At 42.5% G+C, this 26,541-nt stretch overlaps 2 protein-coding genes across 3 annotated transcripts in view; one reads left to right on the top strand and one right to left on the bottom strand.

Moving 5' to 3' along the window:
- Positions 1–1,486: 1,486 nt before the first annotated feature.
- On the top strand, positions 1,487–6,195 carry LOC131763221 (trem-like transcript 1 protein). Its single transcript, XM_059075210.2, has 6 exons — positions 1,487–1,572; positions 1,759–2,091; positions 4,139–4,256; positions 4,645–4,730; positions 5,231–5,283; positions 5,643–6,195. Exons 1-6 carry the CDS (start codon positions 1,530–1,532, stop codon positions 5,955–5,957), a joined length of 948 nt encoding a protein of 315 aa, XP_058931193.1. The 5' UTR covers positions 1,487–1,529; the 3' UTR covers positions 5,958–6,195.
- Positions 6,196–7,278: 1,083 nt separating this feature from the next.
- The window catches only part of LOC131764184 (adenylate cyclase type 10-like), a 45,528-nt gene continuing 26,265 nt past the window's right edge, over positions 7,279–26,541 (bottom strand). The window contains exons 20-33 of one of the 2 annotated variants that reach the window (XM_067006183.1): positions 25,642–25,971; positions 23,333–23,396; positions 21,910–22,129; positions 21,216–21,341; positions 18,719–18,891; positions 18,005–18,161; positions 16,174–16,378; positions 15,988–16,084; positions 15,419–15,537; positions 15,038–15,155; positions 14,220–14,418; positions 13,496–13,700; positions 12,619–12,974; positions 7,279–7,540 (exon numbers count right to left, since the gene is read on the bottom strand). In XM_067006183.1, coding sequence (XP_066862284.1) covers positions 12,907–12,974; positions 13,496–13,700; positions 14,220–14,418; positions 15,038–15,155; positions 15,419–15,537; positions 15,988–16,084; positions 16,174–16,378; positions 18,005–18,161; positions 18,719–18,891; positions 21,216–21,341; positions 21,910–22,129; positions 23,333–23,396; positions 25,642–25,971 — 2,081 coding nt within the window. In that variant the 3' untranslated portion in view covers positions 7,279–7,540; positions 12,619–12,906. Of the gene's footprint in view, positions 7,541–12,618; positions 12,975–13,495; positions 13,701–14,219; positions 14,419–15,037; positions 15,156–15,418; positions 15,538–15,987; positions 16,085–16,173; positions 16,379–18,004; positions 18,162–18,718; positions 18,892–21,215; positions 21,342–21,909; positions 22,130–23,332; positions 23,397–25,641; positions 25,972–26,541 lie in introns of those variants that run through there. The other variant, XM_067006184.1, reaches the window with a different exon arrangement.

The raw sequence follows: 26,541 nt of genomic DNA, 5'->3' as shown, positions 1-26,541 counted from the left end.
GAAGGAGAGAGGCAGAGAGAGGGGAGGAGGAGAGAAAAGAGGACAGAGGAAGGAGGGAGGGTGGCTTTTTCATGTCCCTTTCCAGGTGTGACCATCTAGGTCAGAGCAGTGTGTCCTCCCAGCCACCCCCACCTTGACTGCTGCTGTCTGAGCACTGGTGCTCCCCCGGTGTCAGAAGCTTTATTACTCACATTCCATGCAGGATCCCCAAATCCCAGTTCTGCACAAGGTGACGTGAATGAGGGCTAGATGTTCCCTGTGCAGGGAGTGGGTTTGTGTCATAGGACAGGAACCCTAAATCATGAGACTTGGAGCTTATATAGAACATCTGGCACATTGGCCCTTCTTCCTCTCTGGAGAGAGAGAGAGAGAGGGAGAGAGGGAGAGGGAGAGGGAGAGGGAGAGAGGGAGAGGGGGAGGGGGAGGGAGAGAGGGAGAGGGGGAGGGGAGGGGGAGGGGGAGAGAAGGAGAGAGGGAGAGGGAGAGAGACAGAGAGAGAGAGGTCTTTACTCTGGAACATGAACTAATCTTCTCCAGGGAGGGAGGGGAAGGATGGAAGCAAATCTCTCTGGAGCTGACACACTGTCTCTAACTCCCAAGGCATGTTTACTCTTCAATCGCCCTGGAACAAAGCTTGGTCAGTGCCCTTTCCTGGGAAGGCCCGAAAATGTTCACAGAGAACTGTCTCCTAACAAAGAGGATAATGCATTCACGAAACAAAAATACTATGCTATAAATAAGAAATGCTTGGAGAATAAAAAATCTTGTAAATTAAAAGCACTAAGGGATAAAAATCTGAAGGACAAGGAGAGAGGGATGGAAGAAAAAGATGAGGATATCTTCTAGGAATCAGAACAAAAAGATGGAAAGTGAGAGAGAAAAGCTATGAAGACGAGATGAATACATGAGGCTCAATATCCAGCTACTAATCAAAGCAATAACGTAAATCCTAGAACTGGAGCACGGGGTCCACACTCAAAGTGTCTAGGGAGCGCATCTAAGGGAATGAAGACAGGCCAGCCCAGGGCGCACCATCAAGGTGGGGCTTCCTGGAGGATCTCCTGAGGGCTTGGGTGGGGCACTCACACAGAATTTAAAATCAAGATGGCCTCAGGCCATGAGGAGGACACTTTACTTCCCTCCACAGCTCTGCATCATCGGATTCTCTATTTGGAATACCCTGAAGATCACCTTCCCCCTTCCTCCAATGCTCTCTGGTTGTCACAATCCTCCTCCCCCTCTTCATTCCATAGGTGGGGGGGCAGGCTCCCAGCCTTCTGTTTTTCCTTGGGCCTTCTAGCCCTACCTTGCCCATTCCTACCCTCAGGGATAGTTCCTGAGCACTGAACCAACCAGGGCTTGGAAGAGCTCCTTCTCCCCACCCACGGAGGGGCCCACCAGTGCCTGCTTCCCACCCCATGGTCACTGAGAACCCCACGTGACTGTCTGAGGCAAAAGTTTCCTGCGCCCAGGGGAATGCTGTGTCAGTGCCCCGGCAAGCCCCAGAGCTGACATCTCCCTGCCCAGCCATGGGCCCCAACCTGCCCCTGCTGCTGTTCCTGGGACTAGCAGGTAAGGTTGAGAAGGAGCTGCACCCTGGGCCCCATATACCCCGCTCCATGCCCAGGAACAACTGGCATTACCATGGCAACAATAACGTGTAGGCCCACAAGGTGGACCTCTAGATCCCTGTGCCCCTATGCAGTGGGTGGGCCAGGAGGTGCCCTGTCCAACATCCTTGCAACTTTCCTTCCCTAGGCCAGGGCTTGGCTGGCAGCCTCCCTGAGGTGCTGCAGGCGCCTGTGGGGAGCTCCATCCTGGTGCAGTGCCACTACCGACTCCAGGATGTCAAGGCTCGAAAGGTGTGGTGCCGGTTCCTGCCAGAGGGATGCCAGCCCTTGGTGTCGTCAGCTGTGGATCGCAGGGCCCCAGCCAGCAGCCGCGTCTTTCTCACTGACCTGGGGGGTGGCCTGCTTCAGGTGGAGATGGTTACCCTACAGCAGGAGGATGCCGGAGAGTATGGCTGCGTGGTAGAGGGCATCTCAGGGCCCCAGACTGTGCACAGAATCAGTCTGGATGTGCTCCCTGCAGGTGAGTTATCCCAGCCTGGCCACCACCGCTCTAACCTGCCTTCCTGCCCCACCAGCTGCTCTTTGGTCCTTGGTGGGTAGGGGCCCTTGCAGGGGGAGGAATTGGGAGCAGATATCCTTTTGACAGCTCTGCAGGGAACGGAAACCAAACTGGGTGAGAAGTCTGAGATAAACCATCCACACAGCAGTCCCCTTTCCCCTCCCGCACAAGTGGGGCTCCCCACAGGAAGGCAAATTCTCTTTCCCCACTCAGGGCCTTGGCCTCCTTGTCCAGCATTTTCAATGTACTTGATGCTATTATTTTGCTTAGAAATGTCTTAAACAAAGTTTTAATTCAGACATATCAACTGGAATTGTTTTACATCTTCCAGGTTTTTATTGCTGTAATAACAAGTCTGATGGCTTAAAAACTATTGAATTTATATCTTATTTAATTTTATAAGTCTTCACTGAGCATCTAGTATGTGCCTCACCTACATGCAGGGTACATTCAACGCCTGAATTCCTTCAACTCATTCAGTTTTAAAAACAGAAAAAAGTGTAAGCAATAGTTAATATTACAGGGTTGAGAATCATCAATATTCTCAACCCTATTTTCAGTATAGAAACTATTTTCACAGGTTTCATTTTCACAGCCTATAACTTTCTCATGTCTAAATATTTATTGAAAGTACATTTTAAAGTATTAAATTTTTTCCAGAAAAATAGGATATTGTAAAAAAAGAAAAAAAGTTCTGTCGGGAACATGGTCAGCTACCTGAGGAAGCAGAAACTGTCCTACCTTGCACTTATGGATGCTGACATTTTTTTCATTTTCAGGTCTTCCTTTTTCAAGTAATTTGTGACAAATGCCCAAAATAATGAAATTAAGAAAGGCATTTTTCCTTCTCTCAGTTTTTTCTCCATCTTTTAATTACGAGGATGGACTAAGCTGTCATTAGAATCCCTCGAGTCCACAATTATTATTTATATTATAATATACTTCTGTTAACCCTAGTCATCCTTTGTTCTCCTTCTTCCTTGACATTAAGGTTTAGTAACTCAAGGTTAGCACTCCCTAAATGGCAAGTTGTGACAAGACAATACACTGGGAATAGGTGGTAGGGAGACAGGTACCTGCAGTGGGGCAGGTGCTGGGGACCCCAGCAGCTGTAGAGGATGGATGTTCAGGCAGGCAGGTAGAGCACAGTATCCAGGGAGGATGTGGGTGATTTAAAAAACTCCAGGAGATCAGGACATATGCAGCAAGATTGGGGCCACAGCGTCTCCAGTTCCTGGATTGGAGTGGGTTGGGTAGTGGGAATGGTGAATCTCTAAGAACACCGCAAGACTCAACTCTCAGAGGGTCTAGAAGGACTGCCCGGGTTCCCAAGGCAGATCCTCAGACCCAGAGAAACCAACCCTGAGTCCCACAGACAGAAGTTAAGCATGTTGTTGGGATGACAGAAACCTTCTCACAAAACTGACTCTCAGGGTCCAAGCAAGGCTTTCAGCAAGGATCAGCTGGCATTGTGTCACATCAGGGCTGACCCTAAGTTCCTTAGCTCCTGAGCGCAGAGCTTGGGGTGGGGCTCAGCCAGCCTGCAGGGGTGGTCACAGGGTTGCAGGTATGTGGAGAGGTCTAGCAGGCTGGGCTGAGGCACCTTCGGGGAACAAGTGATGAGAGCCAGGAGCAAGGTCTCCAATGACATGAGTGAGGTTGGGTAGGGAGGTGGGCACAGATTACCCAGTAGGGTTTCTGCATAGTCTGAGCAGCCTGGGTACAGGGGGAGCAGGTGAAGGAGAAGAAATGCAGTGGGGGAGGGTTGGGAGCTGGTGGTAAAGGGGAAAGTAAGCATATTCACAACCAGATAAAGACATAAAGAGGCCATTCCCTAACCTCCAGAATGAGAGGCCCCTAAGGCATATCTCAAGCACCCCTTCTTTGTGTTCCTTACTTGGGACTTCTCCTTCCTCAGCTCTACTCCCCCAGTACCTCAGATCTCAATAGGCCCTTGAACCATGCCCACAATGGGTATGTTCTCATTAAGTATTTCCTTCTGACTCAGCTCCTGGCCTGAAAGAGGAGGACAAGGAGACCCATCAGGTCAGGAGTCTGGCTGACATCTCCACCTCAGATCCTGTGGGCAGTGCCAGCCCTTTGGATCCCAGCCGAGATAAGAAGAGGTACTGACAAGAACTGTATTTGGGCAGCTGGGAAGGGGTGGTGGTGAAGATACGGCTTGTTTAGAGCCCCAGACTAAATTGAAAAGAAACTTTATGATTCTTTCCACTCCTGGGGAATTTCTGACCAGGCAGGTAGGCAGACAGACAGACATACCTCCCTATCCCAGTTCAGCATTGACCCCTTCATCCCAGATCTCCAGCCAGGATACCCTGATAGTGTCTCTCTCTGCCCTGCCTGAGTCTGTCCTCCTCATTCCATTCCAAAAATCTCTTTCTCCAACCATGGCTCACCAAGAACTGCACCTCTGTGCCACTTCTCTAGGATTGCTGGCAAGCAGCTCCCTGCCAGGTTCAGGGCTAAGCTCACCTACTCCTTTGTGTCTCTCAGCAGACCCTTGATTTGGGGTGCTGTGCTCCTGCTGGGCCTGCTGGTGATGGCGGTGGTGCTGTTCGCTGTGATGGCCAAAAGGAAAGGTAGGTAGCTGTCCACCTGCCTATCTCAGAACGGCCCCCTGGTCCTGTATCAGCCAGTCTTGCATTCAAGGCTGAGAATCTAGGTCTGCTCCCCCTACAGATGGGCTTCAGTAAGGGTCCCCAGACCCTAGAATTCCCATGGCTGAGGGGTAGAGGAGAGCAAAGAGATTCAGTGGGAGGCGGCCTGGGGAGAAACAGGAATTGGAGAGGGTGAGACAGTGGGATTGGGGACAGGTGACTGGAGGAGGTGGGGGATTTCGGGAGATGGATTGAGTGTTGAGGCAGGTTGAGGGGAGCTGTGGAAGCAGTAAGCGGGTGGTGGGAGAGTTAGGGCTGGCTGGGGGTGGAAGCTGGGGAGATGGAAGGAGAAAACTTTGCTGGTGGGAGTGGGGAAGGTGAGTATGGGCTAGGACAGAGGTTGCCAAGGTTTCTGAAGGGCGTGAGGGGGGCACTGAGTCAGCACAAGAAGCAGACTGTGCTTCTGTCCTCTGTCCTGCCAGGGAACAGGCTTGCTGCCTGTGGACGATTTCAGAGCAGTGGAGTCTCAGGCTCGGTAAGAGACCTCTGCAGGCCCCCAGCCAAATTCCCCAGATCCTCCCTCTACCGCAATCACTGAGAAGTACCAGGATGATGGGGTGGAGAAAAGACTGGGACCCAGTAGAAGTCCAAACCCTCTTCCTAAATGCTGTAAACTTGGCACCAATGGTCTCCCACCTTCCCACCTTGCTATCCACCTTCCCAGATTTGTGGAGAAACGTGGGGCTTGAAAATCTTCAAAGTGAAGCCTTCTTGCCCACTGACATACTCAGGATTGAAGAGACAGATCCAGTCTGGCCCTAGGCTTCCCATCAAAGGGAACTGGGGCAGAGGGAGGCATTTTCTCTTTGCCTGATTTGCCTGCTTTTGTTACAGGCCCCCTCCTCAGTGGTCCACCACATCAGTGACTCTGGACTGGCTGTTGACTTGCCATCGGATGTACCATATGTTAGGCTCGATTCGCCACCTTCCTTTGACAATAACACCTACACCAACCTTCCTCTTGATTCCCTGTCAGGGAAACACCCACCCCCAGCCCCATCCTGTGTGCCCCCTCTGCCTCCTAAGGCTGAGATCTGCTCCAAGCCTGTGACATACGCCACAGTCGTCTTCCCTGGAGGCGACAAGAGTGGAGGAGCCTCCTTCGAGCCAGCCCAGGATCCACCTAATAGCGAGATTCCACCCAGCTAAGCTGTTCACCATCTTGTAAACTCACAGAGATCAACCCCAGGGTTCTGTGTAGCCATCCACGCAGCCTGTGCCCTAGATTCTTAGGATATCAGAGCAACTAGGGTCTTTAGGATCTGATCTAATATCTTGACTTTCTTCACCTGGTGATACTTGGAACGACTGAGGTGTCTGGGGAAGCCCCCCATGCTAGTTCCTCTGCCATTACACCACAGGGCTAAATAAACTCTAAATGATAATATATGAGCTCTTGATGCTTGAGGGGGAAGGAAAGGGCCCAAGTTTGACTTCACATGGCCTGAGAGCTGGTGGGAGAAGGGGGATAATAATTAGTTAAAGGAGATTCAGGACAGATGAGGTATGAGAGATGGAGTTGAAAAGAAACAGGAGTAAGATCAGAAACTGAAATAGATACCAAGCTTATTCCTTGGCAGGACAAAGGATTTTCAAGCACCAGGAAATAAAAGAACTTTGCAGACATCAGTTTTACCAGAGCTGGCTCTTTCTCAACTGGGTGATCATCTGGTAGTTCTGTTCCCTTTGGCCTGAACTCTGAGCCTGGGATGAGTCCAGTGGAAAAAGGGCATGGGGGTGAGGGGAGGAGGAATAAATGGTAAGGGTATGGCCATGGTTAAGTGTAAATGAAAGCTAGTCCAGGCTGGGGGTAGGAGGCCCTTTAAGGTTTCTGCCATGATTTCTTCTCAACTGTTCAGTTTGAAAATATTTGCCCATACTGAGATGAGAGACTTAAATGGAGAAGATGAGGTGCTCAGGAACCCAGTCTTTATATATAATCATGGAGAACTAAGCAAAAAGAGGTTTTCACCATCTGGACCATCTGGAAAGGCCCTAAGCTTGGTCTAGGTATCTGAGGAGAAGGAACAGGCAGGGACTGTGTAAGTCTAGTGATGCTATTTTCAGGAAGCTCTGGCAGGATGTTTTGAGCTTCCTCTGATAGAGTCTCAGCCTGTGACAGAACCTAAATTTACTCTGTCCCTTAGGGAGGCAGGAGCTGCCCGTCAATCAACTAAGCCCACATTTCCCCTGGCTAAGATGACTGGGGACTTGCCTGGTGGGAAGGCAGGGTTTGGGGGGGAGGGCAGGAGAATGTGTGGGAAGGGCAGAATAGGTCTAAAAAGCACCCCTCTGGGAGAAACTTACCCTGGTCTGAATGTAGTTTGAACTTTTTAGAATGTGACAGAAGTAAAGGTATATTTAACAATACAAAAGAAAATATTAAGATAATCAACTGGCTGGAAGAGAAGAGGGAAGGAGAAATATATTAATTCCATCATTGCTTTGGTTGGTATTCATAGACTTCCAACCAGAGTCATAGGTATAAAAGTAACTTCTAAGATGAAAATACTAAACTAAATTTCATTATAAGAAACACAAAAGGGCTTCCCTGGTGGCGCAGTGGTTGAGAGTCCACCTGTGATGCAGGGGACATGGGTTCGTGCCCCGGTCCGGGAAGATCCCACATGCCGCGGAGCAGTTAGGCCCTTGAGCCATGGCCGTTGAGACTGCGTGTCTGGAGCCTGTGCTCTGCAAAGGGAGAGGCCACAACAGTGAGAGAGGCCTGCATACTGCAAAAAAAAAGAAAAAAGAAGTTCTCAGAGGAAAATTCACACCCTTAACAAGAATTAAGCATATTACTCAAATAGCAAGTTAATTTTAAAGGAGAAAAATGACATAACTAAAACATAAATAAAAGAGCTTATTCTTTGAAGTAAAATGAAATAACAAAGTGTTAGCTAACTTTACCCAAGAAGATGGATGAAATAAATGACAAGGGGAAATCATCACAGATATAAACACAAGGAAAAAAATAGCAAGATTATTTTGTGCTGGTGGTGGTGGTAGAGTGGGAATGACTGTAAAGGGGCCTGAAAGAACTTTTTGGGGTGATTAAATGTTCTCTATCATGTTTGTGGTACTGGTTTCATGGGTGTATACATTTATCAAAACTCATCATTTAAATAGGTGTACTTTACTGCATGTAAATTATACTTTGATAAAATTTATTAAAAAAAATACTTGAAAGGCCATTGGGGAATAGTTAAAATAATCTTAGAGGAAAAAAATCTTTAAAGTATTACACAAAACTCAGCAGCCATAGAAGAATTCATAGATACATTAAAACTGACACATTAGGATAAATTAAGAAAAGACTGATACTTTTCCCTTTATGACAAAAACACCATAAAAAAGTCAAAACACAAAATGAAGAAAAATTTTGCAGCTCATACAAAGGCAGATGGCTCATTTTCCTAACCCCTACAAATCAACTAGAAAACAAATACTTAATAGAATACAGTCACAGGAAACATACCTATAGCTCACACAAAAAGAAATATAAACATAATAAAGATGTTTAACTTCATCTAAGGGAAATACAAATTAAAAGTACATTGAGAGTGATTTTAAAAGAAAGTGGTTAGAGAACTCTCAAAATTCTCTCCTCCATAAAAGAAATAAGAAAACTGGCAAAAATAGAATCAACTTTTTCAGAACTCTGGAAATTAAACAACAGCTTGCATCAATCCAAGGAGTACTTAACTCAAGAAAAATGGCTTTCCGCTGCCCCTATTTGATTTAAAAGACAACTTCATTAAGCAATAATTATACACCTGTGTTGATGGGTACACCATTTATTAAGATGTAACTTTTATGACAATAACAATATGAAGAAGGTGGGAGGGAATGGGGCTATATAGAATCAGTTTTTGTATATTATTGAAATTAAGTTGGTATTAATCTGAACTAGATTGTTTTAAATTAAAATGCTAACTGTAATCCCTACAGCAAGAAAATAACACAAATTATATAGTAAAAGAGATGACAAGGGAATTAAACTTAACATTTAATATAACAAAAGACAGTGAAGGAATAGAGAAGGAAAAAAAGACATAAGACAAGTAGAAGACAAATAACAAGATGGAAGACATAAATCTTACCTTACCAGTAATTATACTGAACGTAAATAGATTAAACATTCCAATTAAAAGGCAGAGATTGGCAGAATGGATTAAAAAACACATGATCCAACTACATGCTGTCTCTAGGAGACAAACTTTAGATTGAAAAACACAAGTTGGCTGAAAGTAAAAGAATGGAAAAACATAAATCATGCAAACTAGCTATAAAGCACTGGAGTAGCTATACTAATATCAGACAAAATAGGCTTTAGGACAAAAATTGTTACTAGTGATAAAGAAAGGACATTATATAATGATAAAAGACTCAACCCATTAAGAAGATATAACGATGATAAACATATGGATACCTAACAACGGAGTTTCAAGATACAGCAAAAACTGATGGAACTGAAGGGAGAAATAAACAGAGTAATGGTTGTAGACCTCAATATTCCACTTTCAAAAATGATAGGACAAGTAGGTGGAAGATTAGCAAGGAAAGAGTAGACATGAACAACACTATAAACCAACTACATCTCACAGATACCTATAGAACACTCCACCCAACAAAAGCAGAATGCACATTCTTCTCAAGTATACATGTTAACAGTCTCCAGGACAGACCATATATTTGACCAGAATCAAGTCTAACTAAATTTAAAAGGACTGAAATCATATAAAGTATGTTTTCTGACCATAATGGTATGAAATTAGAAGTCAATAACAGAAGTAAAATTTGGAAACTCACAAATATGTGGAAATTAAACAACTCACTAGTAAATAACAAACAGGAAAAAGAAATCACAAGAGAAATAAGAAATTCTTTGAAATGAATGAATATAATTACACAACATACCAAAACTTAGGTGATTCAGCAAAGTCAGTGCTTAGAGGGAAATTTATAGCAGTAAATACCTTATATTAAAAAAAAAAAGAAGAAAGATCTCCAATTAACAACCTAACTTTCTACCTGAAGAAACTAGAAACAGGAGAGCAAACTAAACTCAAAGCAAGTAGAAGGAAGGAAATAATAAAAATTAGAGCAGAAATAAATGAAATAGAGTACAGAAAAACAATAGAAAAAAATCAGCAAAACCAAGAGTTGTTCTTTGACCAGATCAACAAAATTTACAAACCTTAGCTAGACTGGACAAGAAACAAAGAGAAGACGACTCAAAGTACTACACATCAGGAATGAAAGTGGAAGGAGAGCTACTGACCTTATGAAATAAAAAGGATTATAAGAAATATTATGAATAACTGTATACCAATAAATTAGATAACTTAGATGAAATGGACAAATTCCTAGAAAGACACAAACTACTGACACTGACTTAGGAAGAAATAGAAAATTTGAATAGACGTATACCAAGTAAAGAGGTTTAATTAGTAATCAAAAAACTTCCCAAAAGAGAAGCCCATGCCCAGATGGCTTCACTGGTGAGTTCTACCAAACACTGAAAGAATTTTAAAATCAATCCTTCATAAACTCTTCCAAAAAACAGAAGAGGAAGGAATACTTCCCAACTCGTTCTATGAGGCCAGTTTTACTTTGATACAAAAACCAGACAAAGAGATCACAAGAAAACTACAGATCAACATTCCTTATGAATGTAGATGCAAAAATCTTCAACAAAACACTAGCAAATAGGACTTAGGAACAAACAGAAAGGATTATACACCATGACAAAGCGAGATTTATTCTAGGAATGCAAGGTTGGTTCTACATTTGAAAATCAATATGATACACCATATTTAGAGAAAAAAAACCCCAAACCACATGATCACTTCAATGGGTGACAGAAAAAGCATTTGACAAAACCCAACACTCTATCATGATAAAAACACTGAACAAACTAGGAATAGTATGGGATTTCATCAACCTGATAAAGAGCATCTATAAAAAATTCACATCTAACATCATACTTAAAGGTAAAAAACTAAAAACTTTTCCCCTACAGTTGAGAACAAGACAAACATGTCCACTCTTGTCACTTTTATTCAACATTGTACTGTAGGATCTAGCAAGTGCAATTAGGCAAGAAAAAGAAATAAAAGGCATCCAGATTGGAAAGGAAGAAGTAAAATTATCTCTATTTGCAGATAACATGACCTTGTATATAGAAAATACTAAGCAGTGCACACAAACCAAAAAAACTTAGAGCTAACAAATGAACTCAGCAAAGTTTCAGGATACAAAACCAATATGCAAAAATCAGTTTTATTTCTATACCCTAGCAATGAACAACCCAAAATGAAATTAAGAAAACAATTCCATTTATAATAGTACCAAGAATAATAAAATTATTTAGGTATAAACTTAACAAAAGAGGTGTAGGACTTGTGCATTAAAAGCTACAAACATCACTGAAAGAAATTAAAGAAGACCTACATATATGGAAAAGATATGCCACTTTCATGGATCAGAAAACTTAATATTACTAAGACAGAAATTCTCTGCAAGTTGATTTATAGATTCAACATAATCTCTATCAAAATTACAGCTCTCCCTTTTGTGGAAACTGACAAACTGATCCAAAAGTCATATGGAAATTCAAGGGACGCAGAATAGCCAAAACAATCTTGAAAATGAATAATAAAGTTGGAAGACTCACACCTCCTGATTTTAAAACTTACTACAAAGCTGCAATAATCAGGACTGTGTGTATTGGCATAAGGATAGACACATAGGCCAATGGAATAAAACTGAGAGTTCAGAAGTAAACCCATACATCTAATAAAACCATAAATCAACACGAGTGTTCAGTTATTTAAATGGGGAAAGAGTAGTCTTTTCAATTAGTGGTGCTGAGAAAGTGTATATCCACATGCAAAAGAATGAATTTGGAAACTTACCATTCACTATATGCAAAAATTAACTCAAAATAATCGAAGACCTAAATAAAAGCTAAAACTATAAAACTCTTAGAAGAGAACAGAGAAAAAAACGCCTTTGTGGCCTAAGATTGGCAATGGTTTCTAAGATATGATACCAAAGCAAAGCAACCAGAAAACAAAACAGATAAACTGGACTTCATCAAAACAAAACACTTTTGTGCTGCAAAACAGTACCATCATGAATGTGAAAAGACAATTTACAGAATGAGAGAAAATATTTGTAAATCAAATCTGATAAGGGTCTAGTATCCAGAATATATAAGAAACTCTTCAAGCTCAACAAAAAGGCAAATATTCCAACAACAAATGGACAGAGGATTTGAATAGACATTTCTCCAAGAAGATATGCAAGTGGCCAATAAGCTCATAAAAAAATGATCAACATTAGTCATTAAGGAAATGCAAATCAACACCACAATGAGATACCACTTCACAATCACTAGAATGGCTATAATCAAAACAACAAATAATAACAATTGTTTGTGAAGATGTGAAAAACTGGAATCCTTACACATTGCTGGTGTGAATGTAAATGGTACAGCAACTTTGGAGAACAATTTGACAGTTCCTTAAAGAGCTAAACAGAGAGTTTCTGTATGACCCAATAATTCCATTCCTAGGTATATACTGAAGAGAACTGAAAACATATGTTCATACAAAAACCTGTACACAAATGTTTATCGTAGCATTATTCATAATAACCAAAAATGGAAACAACCCAAATATCCATTAGCTCATAAATGGATAAACAAAATGTGGCATATCCATAAAAAGGAATGTTATTCAGCCACAAAAAGGAATTCTACAACATGGAAGAACCTTGAAGAGATTATGTCAATGGGTCTTACCTTATTATATAAGATGGAATCAGTTCATCTCTCTCAAAGTCTCCCTGGCCTCCGGTCTAGCTCTGATTCTAATTTCTGCCACAGTTGCATTAATGACTGTTAAGAGTTAAGAAAGATCTAAGTTTCATGCTTTAGAAACACAGGCTTTTATTTTGACAAAGATATAGATAAAGGCTAGAATATTTAATATGTATACTATACAGTATCTTAAAAAGGAGACTTGGGGGCATATCTCTGTATTACATGTAATAAAAGAATCATGGTCCCTTCAGATGATTTTTGTTTGTTTTAACATATACATTCTTGAATTTCTTCTTCATCTTTATTCTCCTTGACATCAGCCACTCTGACAAATCCTGCAAATAGGAACATAAAGAGTAATACAAACACAAAGAATTTCCTCAGCAATTACAAGTTTAACTCATGGCCTGGAATAGGAGGAGATTTGCTGGGCCCTAAAGCAAGATACTATATTCTTTCTTCTCTTTTACTTGCCCATATCTTCTCATTTACCTTCACAGACATTACATTGTGGTTTCTAAGGCCTTCTTTCTCCCTTAGTGACCATCCAGCTACTCCAAGGGAACAATCTATTTGTTTAAGCTGGGACCAAGGAGGAACTTCCTATGCCTAAGGGTTATAGATGCTGAAACAAAGGGCCAAGAGAGGCTCTTACACTGTTGAACAATATAAGGGGTCTCTGTCTAGGCTGGGTCTGGCACTGTGAGAGAAGGACAATTACCTCTGGAGCAAGGACTAATCCTAACATCTGCATGTCCCTTCTTATTTGGAGGTGCAGTCTTTGACTGCTTGTGAGTAAGAACCTGAGACTGTTCTTTATGTCTCTCAGACAAGGGTTCCAGGAAGGAATGCTTACTCTGTAAATTTCCTTCAAAGGAGTTATTTTCCTCCAGGAATTCTCCCTCTATCCAAATCCTGGTCAAGCAGGTGTCAAAAGGTCTGATGTTAGTCAAGGACATGGACTCTCTCTTTCCATATCTCATTACAGAGGCTTTAAGCTCAGAGACCCACTGGTGATAGACAGGGCAGGTCACACATCGAGAGAAGAACTCCCTAAAGTACTGAAAGGAAGCGAAGGTCCATTAGCTCAGGGATTAGTACCTTCTTTCCTCCACTCCACTCATCAGAACTTACAGCAGTCCCCACTCAGCATACTCACTCAGGGCTGGGGTAACAGAAAAGAGTAAAATAGGCCCAGATGGTAAAGTAGGCCCAGAAAGACTGTTTTGAGATACAGAGGAACTGGAATGTTTTAAACTCAGAAGGCAGGGATGCAGGGAGATGTGTCAAACTATAGACTGAGACAGAGTGGTCCATTGAGAAGGGCTAAATGTTAACATTTTAATGGTACTGGGTAGTAGCTGTGCAAATCCAGAAAGTTAAGGAATCCAGTCCTGACCATGCAAGAATATCTGGAAGGATACATGAGGTAGGTGGAAAGACTTTCTAGGTGGAGTAAAAAAAGGGTTCAAGGGGGAAAAAGAGACAGAGGCAGCAAGGAGAAGAGTAAGGGAGAGATGCAGGTGGCAGAAAGAGTACCATAACTTAGGTGTTAGTTGAAGGGTAACAGAGACAAGTACCTTGAGGGTTTGGCCGGGATTCTCTGAGGGAGTATGCGCGAAGACACCCTCTGGCATCTTCTGTAACATTAGCACATGGCACTCTAGGAATCGGACAAAGCCATGTGAACCAAATAGTGAGGCATTCGTTCTTTTCACCAACTGGCAAGCCTTGGAGAAGTGGTGCTCAAATAGCTTCCACTGTGAGTCCTGCGCAAACCTGAAAGGGAAGATTCACAGCTCTCAGCTCTCTCCCCTGCTTACCAACCATGGCTTTTTCATAGAACTGTCACTTTTTTAGGGCTCTAAGATCTCCTGGACAGTCAGAATTGTGATTCTGGTAAGTGGCCAAGGCTACTAACTCACACGTAAGGAGACTTAAAAGGAAACCAATAATATTCAGCCTTGCCATGGGTTATCTTGCACTTAAATGTAACTCTAAACCAAATCCTTAATCTATAAGCCCAAACCTGTTAAGGGACAAGAAGAACCCTACAAATAAGATGGGGGGTAAATGGGAGGTGAATGGTCTTTAGAAGTGGGTTGGATGAGAGAAGCCACTGCAATGAGAAGCCCACACACTGCAATGAAGGGTAGCCCCTGCTTGCTGCAACTAGAGAAAGCCCGCGCACAGCAACGAAGACCCAACACAGCCAAAAATAAATAAATAAAATAAATAAATTTATAAAAAAACAAACACAAAAACAAATAAGTGGGTTGGAGATGTGGAACAGTCCTGCCTGGGAGGGCAAAAGGCAATAGTTTAAATGAGTTCATGGTGTCTTCAAATTTCTACCCTTTCCCACAGCCCTGAGTAACACACTGGTACCCCACATTACCACATGGCCAGAGAGGAGTGGACCCCCAGCATGACATTGCTCTGAGAATTTAGAATGCAGCTGTGCTCATAATGTTGAATGAAATGCAGACATTCCCCAAAGGGCCGACACAGCCATCCTGTGGACAGAGAAAGTAACCAGGTTAGTATAAGTTGTCCATGTAGGAAGTGGTATAGAAGGTGTGTGGTACAGGGGAGGAGACAGCACCTGAAAGGCAGACATCCCTGAATCACAACGTGGTTCCTAGACCTTAAGGAACCAGAGGCCAGGAGCAGAGGCCATGCCTAAGGGACAGGCTCATGATTGCCTATGTTCCAAACCCAGGGCCCCACCTGAGGTCTGAATCCCTCAGGAGTACAGCAGAGCCTGGCACAAATTTACCTTTTCCATAGAGCAGCAGATCTAAGCAAGCAGAATAGAAGCAGGCCAGGCCAAGGACATCATGACTCTGGGAAATGAGCGCCCACTGACTCTCCAGCACATGGACACACAGATCAAATCTGCCAAGAGACAGAGCCACTGGGACCAGCTAGAGAATGGGGAGGACAGTATAGGAGAGGAGGGGATCTTACACCTTCAAAGCAGCCTAATATCCCCTAAATCTCCTCTCCATAATTCTATTTATATAGAGAGCATCTGTGCCTGGGATCAGACCTGTCTCTAAGGCAAAGGAAGTGGGAAAATGACTCAGACAATTTCCAGGGTCTTGATCAATTACCTACCTCCCTGCAGAAAAATGGAGGAAAAAAGGAATATCTGGTAGCTCAGACTCTGCATTTCTACCCCTGACCCCTCAAACTTAAGACAATGCTTCCTGGAGTGACTAGAGAAGAGACAGTCCTGGCTGTGGAGAGGGAACAGTTTCTCCCTCTCCACTCTAAGCTTCTCTGGAAGATCATACCCTCCCTTCTAAGGCAACAAATACAAAGGACAGAAAATGATCTTAATACTTCTTCTTCAGAAATGCAGATTTGAAGAGAACTGAGAGAACCAGATTCTCCAGAGCTGGTTTCTTGAGGTGTCTGCATATCTCACGAGCTTGAAAACCTAAGGAGGTGAAAGAGCATCATGTGAGGTCTAGAGGTGAACCTGGCCTCTCTCAAAGCCCTAGGCCCACCAGCGTCAGGCCCCATTACCCAGCCTGATGGAGAAGTCAAGATGGCCGAGGCAGAGCTTGGTGTAGGCCAAGGCCTGCATGAGCTGGGCTGTGGCCAACAATCCCTCCCTGGAGAACCAACATAGACTGTTTTTCTGAATGGCCATCTGCTCACAATGCAGCCACTTCTCCTTGTCACCCATGTTCTGGGAGAACTGGGAGAGAGCCACGTAGGTAGAGACAACCTGCAGGGCAACAAACATGGGGTAAATATTCTGACTGTACAGTCAGGCCGCATCTCCATCTCAACCCTTTCCTGCGTAAGAGCCCTGCATGCTTTGCTGCTCACTCAGTCAGCACTCCTGGGGGCCCCACCACTCACCTCAACTCCGGCTATGAAAACACACTCCTTCTCACCCCTACACTTCTAATTTGGTCATTCTCACTGCCTGTTCTTGAAACGAACCACTTTCTCCATCTGCGCCTCTGCTTCTCCCCAATCCGAGACTTTCCCCTTCAAAACGCTGGCCAAATGGCACCTCTTCTAGGTTTTCTCTAATTAAGTCCTCTGATTCTTGCCCCTTAGAACTCTTCAGAACTGCTGCCTAGATCTCTGTTATCAGTTCCGTGCACATTTGACATCATCGATGACATTCTTGAAACACCATGTTCGTTAGGTTTCCAATAGAATAATCTTATTAAAATATAAGTGGACTTGGTCACTCCACTTCTAAGAAGCCACTAACAGCTTCCCACCTTCTTTAGAGTAAAAGCCAAAACCCCTACAGTGGCCTACAAGGCCTACACCATCTCCCATCCCCCTCCTTAGACTCTCTGACTCATCTCCTGGCTCTTCCACCTCTCCTCCCTCCCCTCTAGTCACACTGGCCTCCTCACTGTTCCTCAAACACAGAGGGCATGCCTTGTGCATTCGCTATGGCCTCTTCCTCTCCACTCTTCTCCCAGATAGCCATGTGACTTACTTTCTCATCTCCTTCAGATAGTTGCCCACAAGCCACCTGCTCAGTAAGGCTTTCCCTACCATCTTATTAAAATTGCATACGCCTCCCCCGACCCCGCCCCACACCCAGTTCCCAGAACTCCATGTCCTCTGGTCTTCACGTAATTTTTCTTCATTGTATTTATTATCACCTAACATACGACATATTTCACTTACCTATTTCCCTGGAACCAAGATCAGTGCCTGGCACAGAATAGGTGTTTGTCAAATATTTGTTGAACAAATGGATAAAAGAGAGATATAGACAGATGGACACTAAAATTAGGAAGACATATTTCCCTTTCTTCTTTTTTTACTAAGTCAGCAATTCTGATCTTTTTTTTTTTTTTTTTTTTTTTTTTTTTTGGCGTTACGCGGGCCTCTCACCGCTGTGGCCTCTCCCGTTGCGGAGCACAGGCTCCGGACGCGCAGGCTCAGCAGCCATGGCTCACGGGCCCAGCCGCTCCGCGGCATGTGGGATCTTCCCGGACCGGGGCACGAACCCGTGTCCCCTGCATCGGCAGGCGGACTCTCAACCACTGAGCCACCAGGGATCCTTTTTTTAGACCACTGGCTTCTTTGAGAATCTGATGAAAGCTATGATCCCTTCCTTACTTCCTATCACTCCCCAAATGCTCTTTTGAACATACACACAAAAGTCAACATTCAGTTCAGAGAGTTCACAGATAGCTTCGTACCTGGAAGCCCATCTATAAACTGCAAATTGAGAACCCTGCTCAAACAAAGATCAGTGTTGTCCCGTTAAGTCTGGGTTACCGTGGAACCACACTTAACCAGGGACTTGGCAGGGTCTCTCCCTAGTATTTTAGGTTTCTGAGTGAGGACAGAGGTAAACCAAGGGCTGGCTTACCTGGGCGTCACTGGCAGACTCCTTGGCTGAATTCTCCTGCATAAGAGTGGCCAGGCAGGCAAACCTGCGGCTGCTGGCTGTGGCCTCCAGGTTGTAGAGCTGCCAGAGCAGGGAGAGGCATTGCACCTGCTGCTGCAGGATTGCCAGCTTCTTCTTACTGGTGTGAAGCAAAGGGTGGTTAGCATGCCTTTATTCTTCACCAGTGTCCACTATCCTTCCCCCACAAGAAATCTGAGGCTACTCACCCAGACTTTCAGACTCAGAAAGGTTCCTGGGATCCCACTACTTCTAACCCAATATGCCTTTAAAATTTATCCCTCTCAACCAGAAATAAAGTTTTCAGAGAGGTTTTTTAAAGCAGGTTTCATTCTTTGAATTGCTCTTTTGGTTGAATACATTTTCTATAAATTATTATAGCTCAATAATCAGGTAGCAACTTAGTATTGTGTATATATATCAGAGAAATAATATTGATATTAAATTGCCATATATGTGTATGTGTACACACAATACACATATATGTATCTTTATTTGAAAGAGACAGGATTATACCATACTCCAAAAGCAAAAGAAGTCCTCATTCAGCTACACTGAATTGGCTGTAAAAAGAGCAGTCTTTATAGTCAAATAGGCAGGGTCTATTTCCAGGCTGGGTCCTAGTTTAGTTCTCTGTGGCCCTAAATGGAAACAGGACAAGTTGGCTAGGCTTCTCACTTCTCACTAGGATTGTCTGGGGGTTGGCTCAGGGAACAGGAACGCCAGCATTTCTCTAGGAATGTTTGGAAAATGACACCAAGCCAGGTCCAAGGGAAATTCCTTTTCAGCAGATGAAGGGCTTGCCTAGCCAATTTTTTGGCCAAGGTGATCTGTCCCATGTTGAAACAGACCTGGAGATGGTAAAATGAGAAACAGTAATGTAAATGTGGGAAGAGTATTAAGGACAAGGTTCTGGATATAACACACTGGCTTTTATTTTGGAATGTGTACTTCGGGCCCTTGAGGTGCTAGAGTGAGCTGAGTTGGAGCAGAGCCTAGCCACGCTACCAGGCACCAGTAGGGCCATGAGCCAAGTAAAGGAGTGAGAAAACAGAATTACGGAGAAAGCACTCTCCTTTCTCATCTACCACACATTTGTGAATAGTAGAGGAAGGCTGTGATTTAGAAAGTGATGCTGCTAGACTCAGTTGGGATTATCATTTGGGCAGAGACTGAGATGCTTCAGATGCCATGGAAAGCATCTGAGATATCACCAAATCCCGTATCCCTCTTCATAAACAAGTTGTACCACCATAGTGCATTTGAGGGTAGGATCTGAGGAACTACCTTGAGGTTATCATATACCTGCATGTTCTATGGCTAAATCCTCCAAGAAAATGATAAAGTCTATGGTAATTTCTGAACAATCATAGGAAGACTGCACAATAATTCTTTCTTATAAAGGGAAAGAAATAATTATTTAACTTTGCTCCAAAGACCTTTTAGTTGAAACACAAATAATGCAATACCTTGGATAACTCTAATATTCCCTTTGGTGTTCAAAGGCATTTATACACATTAGGTTTACTCTCCTAACCAAAGTATCTTAAGGTTCACATTGAAACTAGTTTTTATTTATTTAATTTTAAAGCTCGCTCTCTAACAAAACGTCCCCCATGGTTTTATGAAGTCATCATTTATAAATTGATAAATAATCATTCCAACACATTTTGTTCTGTTGTATTTAACAGTAATGAGGCTGGGAGAAGTTGCTGTTATGAGTTATTCATCCAGAATAAGTAAGTTTACCCCTATTTGTCCTTTGAAAATGGAATGTCTCATGGCATGCTTTCCCCAGAGTTTCTATTTGATATACAAATCTCATTCCCTGGGGAAATTTGTTATAAATGATATAGAATGATCTACAAGGTATATTTATTTATTTATTTTAAAACAAGATGTGGAATGGAGTATAGAGAGCTCCTATTTGTATATAACAAAGGAAGGGGAAAGATTATATACATCTATGTATGCTGAGCCCCTCTGGTAGAATACATAAAGAGAGGACACAGTGGTTCAGTGGTAGGGCTGCGGGGAGAGACTTTGAAATGTATGTTCTTTTCTTCCTTCTAGCTTTATTGAGATATATTTGACATATAACATTGTATAACTTTAAGGTGTACAATGTGATGATTTTTTAAATTGAGGGATAACTGACATACAACATTGTATTAGTTTTAGGTGTATAACATAATGATTCAATATATGTATATACTGGAAAATGATCACTACAGTAAGTTTGATTAACACCCATCACCACATATAGTTACAATTTTTTTTCTTGTGACGAGAACTTTTAAGGTCTACTCTCTTAGTAAATTTCAAATATACAATACAGTATTGTTAACTACCGTCACATGCTGTGCATCACATCCCCAGGACTTATACCGTTTGACTACCTTCACCCATTTTGTTCACCCTGCATCCCCCTGAATTAGTTTATATATACTCCAGTGAGCAAAGGACATGACAGGCAATTCACAGAAATAAATGACCAATAAACATTTAAAGAAGACTTATAATATCTGATGTTGGTAAGGATGTGAAGAAGTGAGAAAAACTTGAATTCATATAATACTGTAGTGGACAATTTGGCATTATATTTATGAATTGTAAAATCATTCATATTGTCTGCTTTAGCATTTCTACCCCTGGATATTCCTCTTACAGAAACACTCTCACAAGGGAATAAAGAGATATTTACAAAAATATTCACTGTAGAAATGTTTATAATAACTCCAGATTAGAGACAACCTAAATGTACATGAAGAAGGAAATGGCTAAGTAAATTTGATATATGGATATAACGTAGTACTTGGCACCTGTAACTATGATTGGATGTATGCCAATATACAAATATGTTCAATCTGTATTCTTAAGAATAAAAACCAGATGCAGAAAAAAGACAATGTAGAATTATGATTCTATTTTTAAAATAATGGAAAACAATAATGATATGACTACATGTGCATAGCTGGTGGAATTCACACCAATTATAAACTATGTTGGGGGTGACATGGGATTAGTAAGTGCTCTTTCACTTTTTACATGTTATTTCTGTTTTGAATTTGAATCACATTTATAATTGCACACAAAAAAAGAGATTTTAAAGGAAATAACAGGATATTCCTCAAGGAGAAACAACCCAAACTTCAAGGTTACCCCCTGCCCTCACCTCTGACCGAAGACAGCAGAAAGTGGCCTCCTCAAACGGACAGATCTTCACCTTGTGCTTTTTAAAAAACGAGAATGCTGAGGGTTGGCCCAGAAGGCTGCTTGCCTTCCTCAAATAAAGGAAGGCCTCCAAACAAGACAAGGGATGGAGAAACTGGATTAGGATTTGGATGTTGCTAAGCGTGTGACTGGGGCGAGGGCTAGATCAAGGTTATGATGAATTTGAACTGGGGCAGGATTTAGTTAGAAATGGGGAGCTAGGGCTTCCCTGGTGGCGCAGTGGTTGAGAGTCCGCCTGCCAATGCAAGGGACATGGGCTCGTGCCCCGGTCCGGGAAGATCCCACATGCCGCGGAGCGGCTGGGCCCATGAGCCATGGCCGCTGAGCCTGCGCGTCTGGAGCCTGTGCTCCGCAACGGGAGAGACCACAACAGTGAGAGGCCCGCGTACCGCAAAAAAAAAAAAAAAAAAAAAGAAATGGGGAGCCGGACTGTGTGTGCAGGAGTTGGGGCAGGGCTGGCAGCACATGATGCTCCTTCACTCCTACTTCATATTTTCTCCTGGACCCCTTACAGCTCCTTTCTCTTTCCCACTTTCCTCCACTTTTCATTGCAAGTTACTTGATGGTAAGAAATGCCTATCAAATTCCCCTAGTCATAGGGCTCAGCTCAGGGGCAGAGAGCAGAGCTTGCTCACCATGTAATTATCTGACAGGTCCAAGGAGGCAGCGGCAGCCTCCAGTAGGTAATAAAACGCACAAGTGGTTTCTCCAATGACCAGGCAGTGCTGGGTGAGAGGTGACAGCACTAACTTCAGGACTTCCTTACAGTGGCAGGGCTTTGTGGTCAACATGTCTTTCTCGGGGCTGGTCTGAGCCAGTTTCCTGTTCACTTGATCCAGGAACTCTTCCTCTGTTCTTTGTGGAGAGAAGATGAAGAGCTGAGAGTGGCCACCCAGTAGCCACTCTTGCTGAGGCATTACCAGGTCTCAAAGCCACTTTGTCCAGGAAGCTTTCCTTTATAATTCATTAATTCTATGTCTATCTTTCTCCTCTATTGCTCCATAAGGTTTTGAAAGTCAGGGACCTGGTCTATAATGGCAAAGCCCTATTAGGGAGTTTTAAAAACCTAAAGCCAAAGTACCTCACAAACTAAAGGAAACGACCACACCTGAAGGGTAAACTAACACTGTTACATGAAAACATAAAAATGATACAAAGCAGTAAGTAATAATACCTTTATCTATTAGCACATTTGAACTCCATCATGGCATATTTGAATATTATTTTATACAATACCACCACCTTATCCTACAATAACCCTGCCATTCAGGTAGGCAAAAATTACCTCTCTCTTACAGATGAGGAAACTGAGAGGTTAAGTGACTTATGTATGACCTCACAGCTACTGAGTAGAACCAAAACTAGAGTTCACCTTTCTGACTACTAGTCCAATGCACTTTCTACAGACACCACGAGTTCAAAAGAGGTCTGATCTCTCTGAGGTAGAATGATTGAAAAAAGTGGGAACTGAGGAGGGCTTTGAAGGATGGTGAACATTCTGTTAAGTGGAAGGATGTGGATGTCACTGAGTATTTTTAAAAGGGAGAACTGTGTGAGTAGAGACACAATAAATGTGGGGATGATTCATGTAGAATATAGATTTTTGTTTGAAAACTGAAGGAAATCAGGTTGGATAAGTATAATAGGAAACTCGAGAGTGGCTGGTGAATTCAAGGTAGGAACATGTAAAATTGATAAGACAGGCATTAGAAAGCCAGGAGGTACATAGTTATGAAATGTAAAATCATTTTAATATCATCTGGGCTCAAAAGTAATTGTGAAGGCAAATTTATAGCTGAAAAAACCTGCTACATGTACATTTGAGAGCTATTAAATAAAGTTTTTCTTAATCACTAAAAAATAATTACCCTACAAACAATCAAAAATTGCCTTTCTGATTCTCTGTTAACTTGAATTTTGGGCTGAGTACAAGAGTCACTACTCCTGGGTGGTCAGATGCCTTCCTTGTCTGCAGGTAAGGTGAGAACCCTAGTTTAATGGTTATCTGTGTCTCTCTTCCTGGCCTCCTTCATGCCCACTCTCAGCATCTCCATCTACCTGCAGTGTTCCCTTGTGAAGGCCTCCTGACTTCTGGGTGATTTTGTCTGGAACTGAAAACTGTCTGTAGGGAGAAAGAGATGATTATCTTTAATTAACTGAGAATATTTGTATTAACTGAGAATATTTAAAATTCCTGACTACCTTTCCACTGCAGCTTAGTTCATGACCTAACTGTCTCCCCCATTATAAAAATGATAAGTTTAGGTTTAAAATTAGCCTTACACACAAGATTAGGATGCTAATTTTTTCCTTAAATGCAACTATTTGTGATTCAAATAGTAACTCCTTTCATTCTCAAACTTCCCAAACCAATTCCTAATTCTGTTTGCAAAAGAAATGAATAAAGATGAACCAGATGTGTCCATCTGGTTTGATGACTAATTCTAATAGTAGAAATCCAAGAATATATCTAGATCAGATTTACGACTAGATGGGAGCGAACCACAGATCCTAAGACCTAGCGAAGAAAATCATGACGGCACAAGATGCCACATCCCACCAGAGTCACAAAGACCAGCAGAGATTTTCAGCTTTACCTAGCTGGCCTTAAATAACCTTTATCCTCTAGATTTGCCTTTTCCTCTGTAGCTGTCTTCTGACCAAAAAGCAAAGACTGAGAATGATGTGGGGATGTTACCTATTTGGGCTCAGGAGCACAGGTGGTGGGATTGAAAAGGAGTCTAAGAGAATAATTACAGGGAGGACTTGTGTTAAGTAAAAGGACTGGCTCTCTGATTATTTAATGATGTCACCTAAGGTAAGGTAAAGTAAGGCTAAGGTAACTAAGGAAACTGGAATTTGGCAGCACTACTGCAATGCACAATTCTCAGGGTATCATCATACCATAGCTCGTGTGAATAATACCCTCTGTTCTACATGGTCATGCACAACGGCCCTGGGTCTGAGAAGCCTCCTCAGGGGTTCGGATGTGCTGGAAAGGTCTTGGGCCTCTCTCACAGCTAGACTGACCAGGCTGTCGAAACTACAGCTGACCGTGACCTCTCAAAAACAAAAGGCCATATAGGAAATATGAATGACAGTGTGATTTCTTCATAATACCAACCAGGACATTCACTACCACTTTCCTCTTTCCCCTCAAAAAGTACAAAAGTGCAAATGACTGTAGAGCTCATCAGCCAGTGACCAATTTCTCCAAGTCACTGGTCCACCTTCATAGAGTCATAAGAACGTTATGGCCAGAAAAGGTAGGATCATAGATCAACATCTTCATTTTAGTCTTTTACCACCACTGATTCACCATCTCTCCCATATCCCTCTCCCCTGCCAACACCAACACCAACTTCTCTTTTATCAAAGTAGAAAAAGAGAAGATTTGCCTGGGTCTTGACAGCTGTCTTCAAATATGAAAGAAGGCACAACTCTGAAAAATGAGTGAAAAAGTTGCAGGAAGGTAGAGTTCACCTTGATGAAAGAAGCTTTCTAACAGCTACTGAGAATGAAATGGGATGTCCTACGAGGTAAGCTAACTGAAAATGTTAAAACAAAGAGGGTGAACTCTTGGCCCTCAGCAGTGAAATCATGGAGTCCTAACCAGTGGACCACAGGAAATTCCCGAGGGTGAACTCTTATCTGGGATGTGGTAGAAGGCTACAGGCTTTGGGGAACATCTATCCACTAATCCAAGCTTCTTTAAAGTAGCTAACTCCTACTTATCCCTCAAATCTCACTCAAGGGAGAGTCTTATCTTACTCACTTCTCAGGCTGGGCTAATGGCCCCTTCTCTAGGTATCCCAACTCCTATGTAGTCCGTTTCCATCACCTTTATCATGCCATATTGGAATTCTCTATTTATATGTCTGTATCACACCCCAAAAACTGATAATTTCATTTTGTATTATTAACACCTAACTGCAGCATCTGATACACTAAGGGCTCCATATATGAATACTGAGCTGGATAATTACTGAGCTGAATAATTATAATAATAAAAACAATAACTAAAATGTACTGAGCACTAACCATGTGCCTGGCACTATCCAAAGCACATTATATATTTTAACTCATTTAATCCTCACAACAACACTATGAAGTGTGTATTGTTATTTTCCTCAATTAACTGAGGTTATGTAACTTGCCCAAGATTGCCAACCAAACCAAGAATAATCTCTGAAGTTCCTTTTAACTCTGATATCACACTTTTCTTATTTCTGGTACTTCAGTGAGAAATGGCTCTCTCCACCTATTTTTCTCTTTCAATCTGATTTCACCTTTTGAATAAAGAGCTCCAAGTACACGAATAAAGAGAAGCGCTGCCCACGTGTCCTCTTTCTGCCCCCTGGATTTACCTTGGGGAGAGGGCAGCTGCAATTTGTCTGTGATCACTTGTGTTAGTATCGAGCCAGTATCTTTGTAGCTACAGAATCGGGAGGTCCCACTGGAGCTCTTAGTAGAACAGATGGCAAAACGGTGGAAGGGGACAAAGTCCCCCCCATGACAGCTCCCACAGCGGCAGGCCAAATCTCGAAGAAACCAGGCACATTCAAGGTGCAGGGCTGTCTGTTGTGCCTTGGGCCACAGCTCCCAAGCCGCTTCCTGCAACAGAGGCACTCCAAATTCTAGCACCTCGGTTTGAGGTAGGGTTAGTTTCTCTTGTAGCCTGAGAGGAGAGCCAGCATCTGAAATATAGGAAAATCTAAATGAGAGTCTCCCTTAAAGTCCTTTTACGCTACCAGGTAGCAAACTCCCAAGCACATGCTGCTAGTGTATAAGAAAATTTTATTTATAATTCCTATTTGGTATTATGGCTTCCTTTGTATACAGAATTTTATACCAATCTGAGAGTGATATTGACCGTATCTAGTATAAAGTACAAAAGGGAAGAAATGACTAGTGGTAGAGAACTACATTGGATAGATTTCTTAGTTTTTCCTCCTAAATTGAGCTTTTTTACTACAAATTATTATAAACATCAAATAATCAGAAAGGCTCTGTTCAAATATAAGGTCCAAACATATTTCAAAGTCAAAGGGAAATTATTTGGGGATTATATATGCTTTGGGTAGCCTATGTTACAATTTTATTCTTTTTTGTGGAGAATATGAGATTGCAGCTATTTAATTTATATCTTGCTTTGTTCATATCTGTTTCAATATCACATGTGTTTAACGTCCTTGTGAATTTCTAAAATTAGAAACAGTTTATCCTATTTTCTTATTATTTATCCCAAGAAGCCAATAAAAGACCAT

This window comes from Kogia breviceps, chromosome 10 (assembly GCF_026419965.1).
Source record: "Kogia breviceps isolate mKogBre1 chromosome 10, mKogBre1 haplotype 1, whole genome shotgun sequence".
In the NCBI taxonomy this organism is placed as follows: domain Eukaryota; kingdom Metazoa; phylum Chordata; class Mammalia; order Artiodactyla; family Physeteridae; genus Kogia; species Kogia breviceps.
Note: the sequence above shows the minus strand (reverse complement) of the source record. Positions and strands in the feature narration are given on the sequence as shown.